The 15,476-nt window shown below is 53.4% G+C and overlaps 2 protein-coding genes across 4 annotated transcripts in view; one reads left to right on the top strand and one right to left on the bottom strand.

Moving 5' to 3' along the window:
• MRTFA (myocardin related transcription factor A) overlaps positions 1 to 10,758 on the top strand; it is a 77,699-nt gene extending 66,941 nt beyond the window's left edge. Inside the window, exons 7-14 of the mRNA XM_077178616.1 lie at positions 135 to 290; positions 787 to 1,037; positions 1,393 to 1,564; positions 1,706 to 2,800; positions 3,915 to 4,061; positions 5,862 to 6,038; positions 6,416 to 6,476; positions 6,914 to 10,758. Of these exons, the coding sequence (XP_077034731.1) occupies positions 135 to 290; positions 787 to 1,037; positions 1,393 to 1,564; positions 1,706 to 2,800; positions 3,915 to 4,061; positions 5,862 to 6,038; positions 6,416 to 6,476; positions 6,914 to 7,413 (2,559 nt within the window). The 3' untranslated portion in view covers positions 7,414 to 10,758. The remainder of the gene's footprint in view (positions 1 to 134; positions 291 to 786; positions 1,038 to 1,392; positions 1,565 to 1,705; positions 2,801 to 3,914; positions 4,062 to 5,861; positions 6,039 to 6,415; positions 6,477 to 6,913) is intronic.
• Positions 10,759 to 11,587: 829 nt separating this feature from the next.
• Positions 11,588 to 15,476, bottom strand: part of SGSM3 (small G protein signaling modulator 3) — a 29,969-nt gene continuing 26,080 nt past the window's right edge. For all 3 annotated transcript variants that reach the window (XM_054632437.2, XM_077178618.1, XM_077178619.1), the window contains 5 exons: positions 15,384 to 15,432; positions 15,091 to 15,176; positions 14,613 to 14,735; positions 13,165 to 13,225; positions 11,588 to 12,753 (listed from right to left, as the gene is read on the bottom strand). In XM_054632437.2, coding sequence (XP_054488412.1) covers positions 12,670 to 12,753; positions 13,165 to 13,225; positions 14,613 to 14,735; positions 15,091 to 15,176; positions 15,384 to 15,432 — 403 coding nt within the window. In that variant the 3' untranslated portion in view covers positions 11,588 to 12,669. The remainder of the gene's footprint in view (positions 12,754 to 13,164; positions 13,226 to 14,612; positions 14,736 to 15,090; positions 15,177 to 15,383; positions 15,433 to 15,476) is intronic.

Below are 15,476 nucleotides of genomic sequence, written 5' to 3'. Positions count from 1 at the left end.
CTAAAGCAGTGCATTAAAGGCATCTGATTAAAAATTTGAAGGCCATGCTCCTTCCTAAGTGAACACTTCCTGCACTCTGTAAAGTATTTCCCTCCTTTTGTGTGTATTCATTATGCTTTTTTCTGTCCCTGCAGGGTTCATCCCAGTTGCAGATTAGTGCAGACTCCAGTGAAACTCTTTTCCTACCTGAGCAGCCACCTCCACCACTGCCACCTCCACCTCTTCTGCCCCCTAGTCTTACCAATGGAGTGGCTCTTACTGCTGCCAAGCCCCCACCAACACTCATTAAGGTACTATTTTGGCTGATGTCTTTATTGTCTGAAGGAAGATAAGAAGGTTACTTTTAAGCAGGTTTGGAGTTGGAAGTATTAGATTAATAGATGCAAAGGGAGGAAACATTTCTCACTAGTGTCTTCCTCCGACACTAATTGTAACATATTTAATGGGGTTTTCTGTTCCATGGTGTATTCATCTTCTATAAAACGGATGCTGAATGCAAAATGTTTTGAAATGATCAGTGTTATCTGTAATTAGAGTCAATGAGTCTGCACTGGATGAGCAAATGATCTGATGTGCTGGGAAAGGTGACCTGCATTATGGTGCAGCATAAGCTGCTGCCAGTGCGGTGTCTGTAATGTCTCAGTTAGAGAAGCATGGAAAGACCCTGAGGTGAACAAACTAGAAAACTTCAAAATTAAAATCCCAGTGTGTGTTCTGGTTTACATGGAGTATTACATTATATCAGTGTTTCCTTTCTTACTTGCTTCCTCCTTTTTTTCTAAATAGCAAAGCCAGCCCAAGTCTGCTAGTGAGAAGTCTCAGCGCAGTAAAAAAGCCAAGGAGTTGAAGCCGAAAGTCAAGAAGCTAAAGTATCATCAGTATATTCCCCCGGACCAAAAGCAGGACAAGGGAGCTCCTCCCATGGATTCATCCTATGCCAAAATACTGCAGCAACAGCAGCTCTTTCTCCAGCTTCAGATCCTCAACCAGCAGCAGCAGCACTACAACTATCAGACCATCCTGCCAGCCCCACCTAAGTACGGGTCCGCAGTGGCAGGTCTCTTAGCAAGCACTTAGCAGCACTCTTAGCAGAGACCTGGTGTTCTGGGTGTGAGGGGTGGCCTCTGGGTGTCACAGTGTGACACATTCAGCCTTGTAGGTTCCAGAGGGCCTCAGAAAGAGCTGGTGCGAGATGAATTGGACAAAAGCAGCTGAAGGGAGTCAGTTGGCATAGCAAGGAGCATGGATATAGTTGAGAGCATTGGTGTGCTTCAGAGTCTAGGGCAGCACTAGTGACCCAGATGTTTCTGAATGTGTATGTTTGTGGACACTGAGGGCCTCTGGTGTCTTTCTGCTGTGGTTTTGATGTCTGTGTTCTTTCTTTTCCTGCAGGCCTCCAGGAGAGCAGCAGAGTGGTGCCAGTGCCCCTGCTGTACGCAATCTCTCTGCCACAGTCAGCAGCACACCTTCAGTATCTTCTGGTTCAGGTGGGCTGATGAGACAAAACAGTAATGCTGCAGTGGGCAAGCCTGGCCCTCTCCCTGCCAACCTGGATGAGATGAAGGTAAATGTCCTGTGAAGCTGAACAGACCCTTTCTGCCATTGTCATCAGGCAGTACTGAATGATGTTGCTGCTGATATCTAACTGATAGTTGTTCAGTTAGAAGTTCTCTTAATATTGCTCTCTTTTTTCCCCCCTTACCAGGTAGCAGAGCTGAAGCAGGAGCTAAAGCTGAGGGCCTTGCCTGTCTCGGGCACAAAGACGGACCTGATTGAGCGTCTCCGAGCTTACCAAGAGCAGAACGGTGCAGCCGGCCAAACGACCCCCACTCCCAAGCCCAGCACAGCAGCCGTCCTCCCTAAAGCTGCTGAGGTGGTGGTGGCCTTCCCAACTGCCAGGCTGAGCACAGGGCCAGCCCTGGTCACCACTGGCATTGCACCAGCAGAAGTAGTTGTGGCCACAGTTACTGGTGGCGGCGTGATGAAGTTTGGGAGCACAGGCTCAACTCCTCCTGTTTCTCCAACTCCTTCTGAGCGCTCGCAAATGAGTACAGGGGATGAAAACTCGGGCACTGGAGATACCTTTGGAGAGATGGTGACTTCACCTCTGACCCAGCTCACCTTGCAGACATCTCCAGTGCAGTTCTTGGTGAAGGAAGAAAGCTCCAAGTCCGCTTCTTGCAGCATAAATGTGGCACCCAAGTCAGAGTGGTGTGGTGCTGGTAACAGCAGAGATGCAGAAGTTAGGGACAAAGACCAGATGCTGCAGGAGAAGGACAAGCAGATTGAGGAACTCACCCGCATGCTGAAACAGAAGCAGCAGCTGGTGGAGATGCTTAGGCTGCAGCTGGAGCAGGAGAAGCGCTCCCAGCAGTCCCAGCCAGCCCCAACAGCCGCGGGAGAAGGAACAGCCCTCGCCTCCAAGCCAGGAGCGTTTGGCGCCCAGGTCAAGAGTGAAAATGGTTTCCTGAGTTGCCAGTGTGCGAAGCAATCCAGTGGCCAAACAGAGCAGTTCAGCCCTGCACCAAGCGCTAGCCAAATGGACACTTCGAACCCAAGCCCAGTGCCAAAGAAAGCCGTGCTGGTGAAGCAGGAGGAGGCGGAGCCGCCGTGCCAGTCCCACAGCCCGCAGCTTATCCTTGGCCAGCAAGGGAGTGCCCTCATCAAGGGCACCCCTCCCCCCACCCTCATCACTGACTCCACAGGGACCCACATTGTCCTCACCGTGACCAAGCAGAGCACCGAGAGGCAGGGCCTCTCTCCCCACGGGATGGCAGGGAGCAGCTGCCCACCCCTGCAGGTAGGCAAGGGTCAGATCCCATCCCTGCTGTGGGCGATTGGGTTCCTCTCTCCTCGTCCCACTCAGGTCACCATAGGATGGCCTCATGGGGTGGAAATTCAGTACAGTAAATACTGAAAGGGCTGAGTTGCTCACTGCAGTGGTTGGTAGATCATGGCTTTGTAAAACAGAGCAGTGTAAGCAGATCTTTGGCAAAAAGACTGGAATTTGACTATGATGAGCTGTGTACGGCAATGCACGATTGGCTCTGTGCATCACAGGCTGTTCAGCATTCTTCCAAACACATGGTTCTGCCTTTTGTCAGGCAGGACCTTGGGCTTGGACTATAAGGGTTTGTTGCCACAGTTCACTGGTTTTTAACAACTATGCCTGTGGTAGTAAAATGAGCAGAGTGTATTTCACCTCTTGTCCTTAACTGTAGAGATCATAGTTGGAGTGATAGATGGGTCATCTTATCTACCAAGAGGTGAAATCAGACCCTGGGAGCAGTCTGTTTGCTTTTTGGCTGCTCTTTGTTTTAATGCATGTCAGTATTTCAGTGTTAACAGAGTCTTTCATCAGAGATGATTTACGAATCCCCTGCTGGCATGAGCTCAGCACTTAACAGAAGTGTTCCGAGTGTTCCTTCCAGGAAGGGATAAATATGCCCAAGTTTGATGGCATAAGTCAAACCTCAGCACCTTCCATGACATCAAAGATAATTTTCATTCTCTGCTGATACATTTCTTGCACTTTCTGCAGAGCAACTGGCAGTGTCTGCCATTAGTGACAGGCACTGAGCAGGCTACGTTTGCTGCATAGCAGGTGGGATGTCGGCAGCAGAGAATCTCACCTGAGCTCCACCGCTGCTCCACAAGGGCACAGCTCCTGTCAGGTCTGGCAGTCTTCAAGGCATGTCATGGGTAGCCCAGGGATTTAGGCTGGTACTACCTCCTCCCTTAGGACTCTCAATTGCATCTGATCTGATTTCTCTGCTCAGGGAAAGAGAAGGATGGAATTTAATAAAGAATAAAGAGTGGGGAAAAACAAACTTATAAATCCTGTAAGAAGCCTAAGCCCTGTGTCAGTGTCATGTCTGGGGAATAACCTGTTATGGATACCCTTTTCTTTCCAGAGCGTACAATCATCACCCGCTAAAACTTCCAGCCAACTGCCGTGTCAGGTACCTGCAAACACCCCTCAGCACCCCACACAACAGCAGCAGCAGCAGCAGCAGCAGCAGCAGCAGCAGCAGCAGCCCAGAGGACCAAACCAATCTAAGGTAGCTCACTGCCTGCTCCCTTTTCTCCCTTGGTTTTCTTTGCCTGCTGCCAGCGTTTGTACCCACAGACAGTGGGTACAAATGTACCACATTCCAGTGGGTGTTGTCTGTGGAGTAAAAACAACGAGGGGCTGGAGTGGGCAGCCTTGATTCACAGGAGTGTTCCAGATTCTTGAAGGACTGCTGCTGAACAGAAGAGGTGGCTGCTGCATAGAGAGCGGGTGGTGTGGACGGTGTGGCTGCTGCTGGAGGGGCATGTGAGCTCAGAGGGGAAAAGGGCTGTGACCTTTTAGTCTCTGCTACTGCTGAGCATGCTGTCATTTCCATTCCCCTGCCCTGAGCATGCCAGTTAATCACCACTTTGTGAAGTGTTATATGGCTTCAGGAAAGAGAGCACCTCTGCCTTTAACCCTCTCCAGGTGCTGGCTGTAAAGAGGCTATGCTCTACATCTCAACCCTTTCTAGCCTGCTTAGCTGTCTCTCTAAGCTATAATTAAGATAAGGTACAGAAAGATGATTAAGAGTTTTTAAGAGCTTGGAGGATCATTTCTGAGTCAGTTCCTGGAAAGGGTATGAAGACAGAAGTGATTTCTAGCATATTTAGAGTGAGAAATGTACTTTGCAAAGGGTCAGTGCCTTGATTTGCTTTGAGACCTTGGAGAAAGTGGAGAAGGTAAATAAAGGCACCTTTTTCCTTGGAGTTCCTTAACCTTTGTGCTGCAGAGGTGTCTGTACTGACTTTTCCAATCCTTTTGCCTCCCTGTGGGGTCAGAAGCCAGGTCTCCAGGTGGTCACAGGGCAGCTGGCCTACACCAAGTTGTCTTTCTCAGCACCTCCAAACCTGCAGCCTTTCTTCTCCAATGGTTTCCATAAGCAGTTGCTGAGAATTGGTACTTCTGGTAAAACCAGCCCTCCCAGTGTGTCAAAAAAGGTGCCCTCCCAGCACATCCCATGGCCTGTGCCATGGTTTCCAGCCCTTCTCAGGAAGAGTGGACCCCAGCAGAGCTGCTCTGGGGTCACTTCTCTACCTGTGGGTCACAGAACAGATGAGCAGCTTTCCAGGGAAAACAGGATAGGCAAAGGCATCAATATGTACACGTGTTGGAAGTGGCATTCAGCTGCTGCCCAGGTTTTGCTGCTCTAGGGGAGCAAGTTTCTGTGTGGGTCATGCAGAGCTGCTGTAGAGAGAAAGGCCTGATCCTCCTTCTTATGGGCAGTTATGTGCTGATTCATCTGGTAAAGCTGAGTCATGAGCACCACTTCCTGCAACACTTGGGGTTTCCTTTGGAGCTCTGGTGCTGCTGAGTGCTCTGGTGTTCTCTGCCCACCAGCAGGCTGTGAAACTTGCTGCTAAGTGAAGCTGGCTTGTGACTCCAAAGCAGGCACTGTAGAGGGAGGTGGGTAGGCCCTGGATATATTGCACAGAGTAGGCTGAACACACAAGGGAAATGCCCTTTCCCTCCAAAGTGCTGCAGGAATCCCCTGGTTGGATAGATGAGGCTCTCCCCGTCCAGGAGAAGTGAGGAGGTGGTTTGTGGTGTGGCCTCTTTAGCATTGGAAAAATCAACTAAAGATTTCCAGCTGTGAGTCAAGGGGAAATTTGTCTTCTTCCCCTGCAGTCAGGGCATAGTGCACAGAGTCCAGGGAAGGAGGCAGGCTGCTGTGGGCAGAGCAGTGCAGACTGCTGTGCCGTGCTCCGAGGGAGAGGTGATGATCTCTCAAAGCAGCTGTGAGACAGGAGTTGATGTAGACTTTTCCCTGATTTGCATTCATTCCCTCTTCTGCCTTCATTCTAAACAGTCCTCATCACAGCCTGGCTCTCCTGCTGCCCCTTCCCCCTCCCAGATGGACCTGGAGCAGCAACAGCACACGCCGCTTTTTGGAACTCCTCCACCTCCTCTTCCGGCTCCCTCGGTCCCAATGAAAGAGCCACCACCAGGCTATGAAGAGGCCATGAAGCAACAGCCAAAGGCCCAGGTGAGAGTTGTTGTTCTCCCTGGTTTCCTTGGAGAGCAGAGGAAAAGTTGCCATTGTGAATTTACTTAGTTTCTTGATGTGGGCCAGTGATAGGGAATGGAGACACAACTGCACCTTTCTCATTGAACTTCCTCTGGAGGGTTTGGGCTGAACCCAGGTAAAAAATCCCAAGCCATTCACTGCCATTGCTGACCATACTTTCCGAGCCAGTTACAGCCTGGGTTACAGAGGACTCTGGTGCCATGTCATGGTGTGCTCACTCTTGCTAGAAAACAGCCCCATCCCTGGGGCAAGGGAGGAGAGCCAGCCAAGGGTGTTGCTGGAGGTGGAAGTTCCCCTGCTGAATAGGAAGCTAATCCTGCACTTGCTTTCCCCAGGAGAACGGCTGTTCCAGCCAGCAGATGGACGACCTGTTTGATATCCTCATCGAAAGTGGAGGTAAGGAGACAAAGCCAGCATTTCCCACCGTCCCTGGGTCTGACTTTGGGGATTGCAGAGCACTGAGGGGAGAGTCTGTTATGGCCTCACTCTCTTCTCCAGTGTCCCTTCCAGTGCCTTTAGCACTGGCAGCAGTCATTAAGGCACTGAGGGAGATGTCACTCAGGCCTTAATATGATTCTGTGATTCTTGATAGCTCTGCTGCATCAGAGTCAGGCACATCGCTTCTGACATACTGGACAGAGATGGGATTTTGGGGAGGTGGGCTGAAAACTCCCCATAGTGAGGCAAGCACGGGCACAGGGATGTTTCCTCATCCCAGCTGGTGGTCAGTGATGGCTTAGTCTGGGGGGTGTCTGTGGCCCTGGTGGGTGGGAGGGATCCTTCTGGTGTTCCGCCAGACTTTTCCTTACCTGGCCTGTTTGTTCCCTCTCCAGAGATTTCTGCTGACTTCAAGGATCAGTCATCCCCAGCTGGGAAAGAGGCGCCCGTGGCCCCGGCGTGTTCCCCAGTGCCCAGCAGCCAGCACTCCTCGGAGCTGGCGGTGCCGGTGTCCCTGGGGCAGCCGGTGCTGCCGGGCCGCCTGGAGGACTTCCTGGAGAGCAGCACCGGCCTCCCGCTGCTGACGGCGGGCCACGACGGGCCAGAGCCCCTGTCCCTCATTGATGACCTCCACAGTGAGATGCTGAGCAGCTCGGCCATCCTGGACCACCCGCCTTCACCCATGGACACCTCGGAATTGCACTTTGCTCACGAGCCGTCTGGGGGCATAGCCCTGGATCTGGCTGAGGCTAACTTGGACAGCATGGACTGGCTGGAGCTGCCAGGGGGTTCTGTCATGAGCCTGGCTCCCCTGAGCACCACGGCTCCCAGCCTCTTTTCCACAGACTTTCTTGATGGACATGATCTGCAGCTGCACTGGGATTCTTGCTTGTAATTCTGTGAGCAGAGACTGAAGGGGACGGGAGTGGGAGGGCACAGGCATGCAGAGGGAAGAGGCCAGTCAATCAAAAAAAAAGAAAAAGAAAGAGCTCCTAGTATTTGTACTCCTCCCCTAACAGTGTCCTTCCTGCGTGAAGCCAGCAGTGGGCCAGGCCAGGGCAGGGAGATCGGCTGCTGGGGGGGGGGGAAAGGGGCAGGAGTTGCTGTGGAGCTGGTGGCCTCCTGCCCACTCCACACAGCCTGGCCCAGCTGGGGTGAGAGCAGAGCCAGCAGCCCGTTTCTCCGGGCAGGAGCAATGGCAGCACATTGTTCCCTCACGTGGGACAGAGCATGACTGGGCCTGAGCTGTTTCCAGAAGCAGCACTCTGCGCCTTCCTGGGATTGGCAGATAAAGGGGGTTGTGCTGCCCCAACACGGTTGGTCTTAACGGTTGTGGAAATGGATTCTACCTCTGGAGCAGGACACAAAGGCAGGAGGGCTGGCTGGGGCCCAGAGCAGCTGCCTTCTGCACCACCTGCCATCTCTCAGGGGAGGGTCTGATCTGCCACAGGGCTGGGAGGAGCTGGGCAGAACAGGCACCTTCTCTAAATGTAGCCAAAGGGAACCAGGGCTCCCCACCAACCTGCTAATGTCTAAGCTGGTTTCCCAAATATTGCTGAGCTTGGCAGAGGCCTTCCCGCTACCTTCACTCACTTTGGGCTGCAAAACAGGTTTTTAAGGTGCTAAAATCAGGTCCTTATACATTAAAACTGCTGTCGGGCACAGCCCATTGTCCCCAGCTCCCACGGCACTCGTGACATCCCCAGGTGAGCAGGGCACTCAGCCTGGGCAGGGACCTGGGCAGTCAGCCTGGCGTGTCCTGGGGAGCGGGTGAGGGGCACAGCTGGCAATCAGTAACATATCATTGGGGGCCATGTGCAATCTGTCTCTGCCTTCACTGTGTTGGTGCCTCACTGTAACACGTGCCCCAGTGGAAAGCAGCAGCTGGGAATGGATGTTGGACCCCATAGGCAAGGAAGGGGAAGTGGGACTGCAAGAGTGGTGTTGTGTGGCACAGCGCAGGTCCTGGCTCAGTGACTGTGAGGGCCCCTTTCTGGGGAGGAGCCTGAAAGCAAGTATTGGGCAGCTGAACTCTGCTCTTCCCTCCCTCCAGTCCCACAGAGTAAAAGGCAAAAGTAAATGGCTGCTTACTTTGAGCTGGTGCCCTGTGTCCCTGTGGGGCCCCAGGCTGGTGCCTTGGGGCAACTGCAGGCTGAGGAGCGGGTGTACAAGTCCCCGGGACCTCAGAGCCACAACAGTGCAATTCCTTGGGCAGGGCTCTGTGGTGGAGCACCAGGCCTGTGGCTCACTCTTACGCTGTTACTTTAGAATTCCTGTGTCAGTAACTCACAGCCACACTGAGCAGATGGGACATGGCTTACATGGATGTGGCCACCTCGCCTCAAGGCTGTCCCTGCTTTGGCCCTGAGCTGGGTCCAGGCTGCTCATGCTGAGTGAGGTGGGGGAAGCTGTGGCTTCTGAAGTCACCCAGACTGAGGTACTGACCTGCTCAGGCAATGGAAGGATCAACTGCCATCCTTCTCAGTATCTCCTTGAGGATGCTGTTCCCACCTTTCCCCCACTGTGGGCTGCAGAACTTCATGCTGGGGAGGGGTAGCTGTGAGCCCCATGCTTCTTCCCTGCAACTTTGGTACCTGGTCCTCTTCCCAGGGAGAGGCTGTGCCACAGGGGTGCTGGTACCTCTGCTCCATGGTGAGGCAGGTAAATGCCAACCCTGCACAATGTGCTCTCCCTCAGCCACTGAACTGGCAGCTGGGTGGGGTCATGCCTGTTTGCAGCTGGGAGATACTCCTGCTTTCCTGAGCCCTTTGCTTGTTAACTGCATGGGGAGCCACTTTCCTAATCATTAGCAGGGGGAGCCTGCTGGCAGCTTCCTTTCTTTCCCCTCCTCTCTCTTCTGGCCTTGAGCTGTAAGCAAGTTGGAGCCTCTTATCTGCCTCCCTCAGTGTCCGGGTTGGGGAGGACACCACTCCCCCCTCCCCTTCCCCACAGGCTTTCTATTCCTCAAACTACAGTGTCACATCCTAAAAATCAGAATAAAAGAGTCTGGTGAGCACCCCCTTTATCCTCCTGAGCCCTCCCTGAATTCTTTCCTGGCACAGCCCAGGTGCTCACTGGGAGCAGTGAGTACTTAGCAATCACTTTAAGGAGCTTTCACCAGCTCTGCCCAGCTGTGGCAGCAGAAGGCAAGGAGTTTCTAAGGAGGAAAGTATGGGGGGAGTGGGAGGATCTCTGAGATGCTAGGGGCAAAATGTGAGGCTGCCTGTTTGTCAGACTCAAGCAAAATCAGGTTCTTCAGCCCATAGTTGCAGTAGCCCCCACAAAAACCAGCTGTGTGATTTCTTTGGTACAAATAATTACAATTCTACAGCTATTAAATAAAGAAGGAAATTATCAATAAAGTGCAATGAGTTCCTAGAGGAAGGTGGGAGACTCCAGCTGCAGTCCTGGCCTGACCCAGCCCTGGTTCCTTGCCCTGAGCCAGGTACTCCAGTGATTGGCAGAGAGATGCCAATGCCTGATAGCAGTGTAGCCCTTCCCAGAGATTGCTGGTGGAAGGCTGAGCTCCCTTTCACTTTCACCCATCCACCATCAGGTGTGAAACTGTAGGAATTTAATGACCCTGACTTTGCCCAACATACTTGCATTGGCTGAAGAGCTTCAAGGAGCCCAGAGGATGCAGAACCATGAGCCTCATGTCCTGAGGAGCCTGGCTGACCTGTGGGAGCCCCTCTGCACAAGGGGCTTCTGCCAGGAGAGTGAGTGCTAACCCCATGCCTGTGGGCAGAGGGGAAGGTGGTGCCTCAGCCCTGAAAATGTTAGAAAGTCTTTTCCCCAAGCAGTGCCCAGAGCAGGCTTGCCCAGTTCTCTCTCTGCTTTCTTACTATTATTTCTTTGAATAATAGTTCAATAGTTCTTTGTTGGAAGAGGTATTCCCCTGGACATACTTTTTTGCACCCATTGGGAAAAACAAAGTCTGATGTTCTGCCTCTACCTTGAATGTAATCCTGAATCTTTCTGCTGTAACCACTACTTGTTTGTAATGTGTATTTGACTAGCACGCACTCTCCCTTCCACTATGCAGCCACTGGCGAGGGGTGATCAGCACCATCACAGTCGGATGGTGCTGGGGCATCGGATCCGGAGCGAGTATTCAACTGGAAAAGGATAAAAGTGACAAGTTAATGGGGGAGAGAATGGATCTTTAAATTGAATTATTTTTTCAGTTACAAATATTTGAAGAAAAAAAATCCATTTTATTAAAAAAATTCCAAACAGCCATGTTCTCAAGAACTTCTCTGCTGTGCTGGTGGGAGGGCTTGGGGCCATTCTGCCTTTTTCAGCTAAGGGTGGGTGATCCCTCTGTGTCTTTCTCAAACCTGAAAAAAGCAGCTTCAGTGGTGGTGGCTCATCCTTCTCAGCTGCAGAGAGATTCCCTCAGTGTATGGAAATTACCTATCCTGCAACCAGAGGCAGGTTTTACCAGGGACAGCTATTTGTCTCCCCCAGCCCAGCAGTCTGGTCTGGACTGCAGGTGGTGGTGAGGTGACACTGCCCCTTCTGCAGCCACATTCCAAAGGAATTACCTCCACTGAAGACACTCACTTTCAAATCAGAATATATGCTGCAACTTCCACCCTCCCACAAGCTTGGACTTCTAAACACAGTTGTCCCAAGGGCCTGTGCCCTGTTACTGTCCCACTTTGCAGCTCAGCCTACACCTATGCTTTGTCCAGAGATGCTTCTTGTATAGACAACACTGCTGTCCCCACCACCCAGCCCTGCTTTCTGCTAGCCCCTCTGCCTTTCCTAAGGGTCCTCCCTCTGCAGTGTCCCTGCAACCCGTAGTTTCCAGTATTTCTGCCTTTTCTGAGGCTCTGTTGTGGACCTGCTCTTAGGGCTGGTGGCACAGAGGCGAGGCAGGGCTGCCACTGCTGGCAGCACAACTGGCTCTGCCCTGGCTGCTGCCTGACCTTGTGGGCTGCTCCAATGCAAGGAGCTCCCTCAGTGCCAGCACAGAAATGGGATCACCATTGTCAAATGGCAGAAAGGAAAAATTAAACCAAGTCCTGACCCTGTCAAAAAAAAAAACCCACAAAGCCCAGCACTCCCCCAAGACGCAGTTTTTATTTACAAACCCACCAAATAAAGGAAAGTAAGAATCTAGTGTCATCCCATCAGTAGTTTGTGCTCACAGACAAGCGCTTTCAGTAGAAAGTCACAGACTCCATATCCAGAGCCACCACCACAAAGCAGCAATTCTCCACTCCTGACCCATGTCCCCGATGCCATTGCAGGGCGAGGAGGACGAGTAGGTCTCCCTGAGCCAGCTCCAACCTAAACCTTGTCCTGAGCTACAACGTTGCCAAAATATACATGTTCCTGGAGGAAATTTACAGCTTTTTGGTTAACAGTAAAAATCGACAGCATGAAACACTCTTGTTTGGAGGAGAGGTGGTTTTTGTCTGCTCCCAGAGTAGACAATGACCATCCCCTAAGGCTGTTACAGTGGTAACAGGCTGGTAAATTTGGGCAACTCCTGTCAACACCCCACACCAGTGCCAGGGAGGTGGAATGAAACTGATGCCAGTTCCCCCTTCTTAGCTCCAAGTCAAAGGAACTCTGCTGTGTCCCCCAGCACAGGGGAGCCCTTGGCTGCCATGGGGAGGGGATGTGCTCTCCCTGCTGCTGTACGGCAGTGAGTCTCTCACCAGCCCAATTCCACATGGCACCAGCTCTCATGGATCAAAGCCATCCCAAAAGGGCCATCTCTCTCCCACAGCTCCAGCCACAGACACACTCACATCCCCACACGTGACTGCTGGCCCATGGGGCAGGGCACAATGGCTCCAGCCAGGCTGCTCCCCTGGGCACTGATGGGGAGACAGGGCTGAGGAAAGCAGGAGATAGGGGTGGCAGACATGTGGAAAGCTGGAAAGGGGCACTTGCTTTTAGTAGCCAGAACACACTTGTCCCTTTGCAGCATCACCCTCAACCATCAGCCCCCTCGGGTCTGCAGCTCAGCCTCCTGGCACTGCTCCATCTGTCCCAGGAGGTTTGGCAGCCCCCGGGGGGATTTTGTCACAGATACAAGTGGGTGGGGTGGGGAAGGGCAGGGTGTGAGACATGAGGGGGTGGAAGAGATGAGTGTGGCCATCGAGAAGGTCCCCAGGATGGGGCAGGGTGGGGGTCACCCATCTATGTCCCAGCTGAAGAGATGGTGCTTCACAAGCATGTCCTGCACCCCTTCCTTCAGTGGCTTCTTCTCCTTCTCCTGCAGGATGACACAGAGACCCAGGTCAGTGCACCACGCCCAGAAAAGGACAGCAAAGGAGAGGTTGTGTCTGCGGGCAGAGCCTGAGCATACTGAGGCTCTGGCACCCAGAGCAGCTTCCTGCACTTCCCACCTTTGCACAGCTGGCACAGGGAGAGGCCTTTGGTTTGGAGAGCATCGGGGAAAGGGAGCCTGACACTTCCCTCTGCCCCAGCTGGGCAGGGCAGGTAGCCCCCTCTGCCACCACTGCCCCACAGCTCCTGCTGCAGCTGCTGGAAAGCAGCCCCATCCACAGCCTCTGGAGCTGGCTCCAGAAGAGGCAGATGATGGGCTGAAGCACAAAGCTGGGAGAGGGAGGCAGTAAGTGAAGCCCCTGGCTGAGTGAAAGAATGAGAGATGCCACCTACTCACCTCCCTCTTTATTGGCAGCTCCCAGTCCTGAGAGAGGCTGAAAGCAAATTTGCCGAGGACTCTGCAACAAAACCAGAAGAGTGTGATGTTAAAATGGACCCCCCAGACCACACTTGCAGCCTTTGCCCACAACTGCTGCCCCAGGCACACAAATACACTGTCTCCCCAGCTTGTCCTGGCATGCCACTAAGCTTACAAGGGTGAAATTCCTTGTTTGATGGTGTTGAAAAGACAGCAGCAGTCACTCATTCCCTCTTTGCTGGGCTTCACATCCTCCCAGGCCAGGCTGGAAGAAGGAGCCTGAAGATGTGACTCAAGTGCAGCCCCTACAGAGCCTGGTGCAGCAGCACAGGGAGGCAGGGACAGCCCCGGGCTCCAGGGGACTGCAGACACGCCTGGCTGAGGGCTGCACAATTGCAGCTGGCAAGAGCAGATGGCAGGTTCCTCTCCAGAAAGCAGACCCCTTCCTGCAGCACCTCAGAGCTCTGCAGCCCCCTCTCTCTCCCTGGAACAAGAGAAGTGTCCTGCAGCAGCAGTGCTCAGAGGGGCTGGCACAGGGTGCTCCCTTGCTGGCTGGGAGAAGCAGGATGTAAGACATGAACCAGTCCCACTCGGTCCTTTGGCTGTGCCCAACTGGCACTGCCCCCATGCTGTGGGACATGGCAGCCCAGAGGTGGCAGAAACCCCCTCCCATTCAGCAGCAGGCTGAGAACACCCTGAAGTGTGCACACACAGGGTTCCTCTGGCTACAGATGCTCCCACTGGGGCCTGAGGCAAGTGGGTGGTGCACACAAAAGCCAGCTTCCACTGAAGGACAGCAGGAACCAGGCTGGAGCAGTGGTGATAGCAGGGGATTTGCCTTCCAGCTCCCTGGGACTTCATCTGGCTTTGCAGAGTGCAGGAGGGCCAGGAGCATGGATGCCCAGAGCCCCAGGGATGTGTGCCCTGGGCTCCAAGTGACTGCCTTGTGCAAGCTCAGGCACTAAAGCTGCTTTCAGCCCTCTCACCTAACCAGGGAGTCAGTGGGTGACTGACTCCTCAGCCAATGACTGTCCAACTGTCTCCCTAGGATATTCCTTGTTCCCTGCCTGGACTTGGAGTGCCTGGCAAAGGACATGGAGAGCAGTGGGGTTGAAAAGGCAGACTCTCCATCAGAATAGGAGTACAGCAGGAGGCAGGCAAAGGCTGCCTGCTTGTCACAACAGGACCCCAGGAGCCAAGCTCTGCTCTTGGATCAGGCAGGCACAGTGCCTCACAATAAACTGCCCAGAGATTCCCTGCTGCCTCAGCACACAGCAGGAAATCTCTATGGCTGGGATGTCTGGGCAGCCAACACTGCAACTCACTGGAGAGGGCCCAAACCCAGCTGTAGTGAGGGCCACCTCCTGCAGAGGAGGGGGAAATCTATTCCAGACACTGGCATGGGGACATGCCATGGGGACACTCACCTCAGCTCACATTTGATCTGCACCCAGCCAGGGCTGCGCAGGAATGACCAGGGATGGAACCACTTCTCCACAGTCTGCAGGCTTGAGCACAGCACCTCCAGCCACAAATGCAGCACCTGCTCGCTGCAACAATGGGGTATAGGCTTGTTACTCAGCTGCAGCCAGGGAAAGAAACCCCATCCCTCTGGGGTAGTCTGTTTTCAGCCCTAGCCTTGACCCCCATCCCCAGCCCTGTGGGAACAGGATAACCCCGTAAACTTGTGTGAGCCACCCCATACAACAGGAGCTCCCTCTTCCAGCAAGAAATCAGGCCAGCCAAACACACAAGGAACAAGTCTCTCCCAGTGGCTGCACTGAGAGGGGGGAAAAACGATGCTGTGGCCTAAGATTGAAACCACTGCTGTCCTTAAGCCCACTCTGTCCCTTCCCAAGCTCTTTGCAGCCAAAATGCTGAGGGTACCAGGACCAGATGACTCACTTGAGTCCAACACAGATCAGAGAACGAAGCTTCACATCCATCTGTGCATGTGCAGCATCGTGTGTCATGTTCACAGCCTGAACTGCCTGCAGGGAGGGAAGGTGTGGTTACTGCTGGGCAGCCACTTCAGCAACACAGCCAAATGCTCCCCACCCCCACCAGTGCCCCCTGCTACCACCAGAGGGGCTAAGAGAAGGTCTGGGAGACTCTGGAGCATCTCCCTCCAACAGTCTCCACAGGAAACATCCCCAAAGTAGGAGCTGGGCTCTGGCTGGGCTTGGGGCAGCACTCACCCGGTAAAGCAGCTCCTCTGGAGTGAGGACTTTGCCATCTTCATCAAGCCTGTAAAGATCACAGCAGAGACCCAGCTAGCTCCAGTCACCCTG

This window comes from Agelaius phoeniceus, chromosome 5 (assembly GCF_051311805.1).
Source record: "Agelaius phoeniceus isolate bAgePho1 chromosome 5, bAgePho1.hap1, whole genome shotgun sequence".
NCBI lineage: Eukaryota > Metazoa > Chordata > Aves > Passeriformes > Icteridae > Agelaius > Agelaius phoeniceus.
This window is presented reverse-complemented; position numbering and strand designations above follow the sequence as displayed.